The 3,107-nt window shown below is 55.4% G+C and overlaps 3 protein-coding genes and 1 pseudogene across 3 annotated transcripts; all 4 read right to left on the bottom strand.

Moving 5' to 3' along the window:
* TraAM80_10241 (uncharacterized protein) lies at positions 1-408 on the bottom strand (the record flags this gene model as incomplete). The annotated part of the gene is made up of 1 exon (XM_029386877.1): positions 1-408. A coding segment is annotated over one exon (408 nt), but the record flags the coding sequence as incomplete, so codon positions are not given.
* Positions 409-753: 345 nt separating this feature from the next.
* Positions 754-1,039, bottom strand: TraAM80_10240 (retrotransposon hot spot (RHS) protein, putative; annotated as a pseudogene).
* A 57-nt stretch (positions 1,040-1,096) lies between these two features.
* On the bottom strand, positions 1,097-1,483 carry TraAM80_10239 (uncharacterized protein; the record flags this gene model as incomplete). Its single annotated transcript, XM_029386876.1, has 1 exon — positions 1,097-1,483. The coding sequence occupies one exon, from the start codon at positions 1,481-1,483 to the stop codon at positions 1,097-1,099; it is 387 nt and encodes a 128-aa protein (XP_029233247.1).
* Positions 1,484-1,789: 306 nt separating this feature from the next.
* Positions 1,790-2,212, bottom strand: TraAM80_10238 (retrotransposon hot spot (RHS) protein; the record flags this gene model as incomplete). The annotated part of the gene is made up of 1 exon (XM_029386875.1): positions 1,790-2,212. One exon carries the CDS (start codon positions 2,210-2,212, stop codon positions 1,790-1,792), a length of 423 nt encoding a protein of 140 aa, XP_029233246.1.
* Between the last annotated feature and the right edge of the window lie 895 nt (positions 2,213-3,107).

Raw genomic sequence — 3,107 nt, 5'->3', positions numbered from 1 at the left:
ACCAAAAATGTCATGAAACAAAATAATAATAATAATAATAAAATATGCCTCCAGATGAGGCCATATGGCTCCCACTCCTAAAAAGCGAAGGATGCACAATGGGGGAATCGCAGTTTGGCTCGGTGCGACCAGCACCCAGCACACCACCCAAACCAACAAGTTCACACGCCACCCCCCTCGACAGCCAGGCTCCCGCTGCCGACCCAACAACCGGCAGTCGGTGGGCCCCGCAACCACCCGACTCCCTTCCGCATTGGAGGGTGTCATTATTACCATCAGTTGCAGTGGGGGGGTGTGGCGTGGAAGAACTGAAAATAAAAAACACTCGCGCTGCTCCCCAACGCGGCATCGCTGAAAGCTAAAAATCACGTCATCCGCAAAGCAAACAGGGGAGCCACACAAAACCATCTGTCGTCTGATTAGCCTCAGCGGGTGGCACACTCCCCCCACCGCCTTCTCTCAGCGAAGCACCCCGCCCCCGCTGCAATACACATGAGGAAGCCGCCACCCCACCCACTACACAAACCACAATAATAATATATCAACGGGTCTCTCCCCCACTCCCAGCCATGCCGCCGCCCTTCCTTCCCACCAAGAAAAAAACGCACTAAAAGAATGTCTTGAAACGACACAAACCCATACAGCACCATGTAACACAACACACGAGTAGGGCGGATTTCCAGCCACACCCAACGTTCCCGTCACTTATCCTGAGTGGCCTTTGCTGGCAGCAACAACCAGCTGGACAGCCATCTCCGTGTCAAGCTGCACCTGGCACTGCTCCACCCTTCTCTCCCAAAAGTCTCTGGCAACCTGAAGTCTCGGCACCTCCTTTTATCCCTCCGTGACATGGCAATCCCGCCTGCCCGTCATTGGTGTACTCTCAGCGTGCTGAATGTAAATGATCTCCCACTTCATATTTTCCCTCAGCGCCTCCCAGCCCTTGAAGTTGCACGTCATGTACTTCAGAAACGCAGCCACCTTACCGGCAGTGGTGCGGTGGGTGTTGTGTTTTGTCACCTGCAGCCCGATGAACGTCACTTCACTCTCCGCACCGCTGTGCCCATCGGTGCCAGCATTTCGGGACCGCCCAGATTTAATTTATTTTTTTCTTGGCAGTTTGCGCTCGTTGCACCTCTGCCACGTAGAACGCGTCCAGCACGGTGACAAAACACTTGTTGGGCATATACAGAACGCCGGCTTGAAGTTCACTCTGGATTATTACTCTTCTATTATCTCCACCTGCCATGCACCCGACCACGCAGGGGTCCCTTGGAAAGCGGCCCACCGCATGCCCGTCCGCCAACACACCGGCCCGCGTTACTCCCTCGCTGCGGGAAAGGTGCTTCATCTGGCGAGCAACCGCTTCGGCGACGTCGCCAATCAGAAACGCCACGCAGCCCAAGCACTCAATATCATCAGCTGCAGACCTACTCCACGTTCCCACAACAGACAGCAGGCGGGACATTTTAAAGTTCTTCATTAGCACCCGCCTCCGCAATGTTCTTTTCGACCTCAACTGAAATGGGAAAATTCATGCAGCTTTCCGCGTCCCCTCCACTCCCCGCATTGGGCCTCACCACCACCGACGCATCCCTCACCACGCGCTCCTCCTCAACACACGCACCACCTCCCTCCGCACAAATATATCCTCGTAATCTGGCAAAAGGAAATTTTGTGCGGCCACGCAAACGCAGATCTAAGCACAATAAACTCCAGCCCCACACCACGGGTCTCCTCCTCTTCACACTCCTCAATCTTAGGTGTGGCGTCCGCCTCACTCCCACTCTCACTCCACAATACCTGAGGCCTGCTGGAAGCGGCGCCCACCAACCTCATCCCAAGCGGCTCCGCAAAGTGGCCCGACTCCACGTAAGTTCCACGTTGCATTCAACACCGACCGGTAGACCCTCTCATCCAAAACCACAGGTGCTGCGGCTGCCCGCCTTTCCCTCTCTGCCTCCTCCACCGCGGCAAGGGCTGCCTTCAGTTTTGTCCGTGTAATAGGAGAGACAATACTCTTATCTGCAAAGTCTTTCCAGTCTCGCAGCGTAGCCACCCTGCTCTTCGTAAGCTTGCGCGCATCTTCCATTTCTTTCTGTATGGCTGTGTAAGACGAAAAATTGAGAGTTTCCTCACGAAGCCTCTGGTCTGTAACGCATCCCGCACTTTCCTGCACAAACACCTCCATCGGCACATTTTGTGTCTTCATCCACCACGGATGTTGGGCCAAGATGTGTCCGAATAAAATCGTTCCGTCTTATATTTTTTTGGGAGCCAACTATTCCCTCCAGAAGCACTTCTTCTACCGAGCCGCTAAAAGCCCCCTGCTGTTTGCTTCCGCGCTCCGTCGCCTGTCAGCCGGTAACGTTGGCGCCATCACCGGGAATGCCGCTCGGTGCCATCAGAAAATTTGCGTCGCGGAGCATCCCACGCGCACCGCCAAAGTCAAGCAGGCGGGCACCGCTGTCCATAGCGGGCAGCTGCAACCGCGGCGCCCCGCCCCCGCTGCAATACACACGCGGAAGCTGCCACCCCACCCACTACACAAACCACGATAATAATACATCAATGGGTCCGTCTGTTTGCCCTCTCACCAACACTTAAAGCGAAGCCTCCACAGCCACCTCCACAGCCAACGCAAGATACCCAACGCAAACACCACCCCGCTGGCCACACACGCGCATACACAAAAAGTGCGCCCGCAACCATCCAATGACACGTCACCCACACCGCACCGCCACTCCACGCCGTTACAGTTGACACTGCCACCACTCAAAGCGACACCACCGCACAAAGCGGCCCGCACCCGCAAGAAAAGAGAGGGATCCATAAGCACTCACACTCTTGTTGTGTCCCTCTTCTTCCCACCGCCATGGAAGAAGGCAACAGCAGCCACAGGCGGCACTGCCGGCAGCAACTACGAAAGAATCATCCACGTACACCGCAGTAATATAAACTTATCGTGTGTGTGTGCTTGCGGAAACGCAACGCAAAGAAAGAGAAGATTCGAGCATGGCATGAGCCCCCACGAACAAAAACACACGCAGTGGGAGTGCGGGACGGAAAGGCAGCGAATAGAGACAATTGGGGCTGGAGGTGGCACC

Source organism: Trypanosoma rangeli (assembly GCF_003719475.1).
Source record: "Trypanosoma rangeli strain AM80 chromosome Unknown Tra_15.4_contig_00851, whole genome shotgun sequence".
In the NCBI taxonomy this organism is placed as follows: Eukaryota; Euglenozoa; class Kinetoplastea; order Trypanosomatida; family Trypanosomatidae; genus Trypanosoma; species Trypanosoma rangeli.
This window is presented reverse-complemented; position numbering and strand designations above follow the sequence as displayed.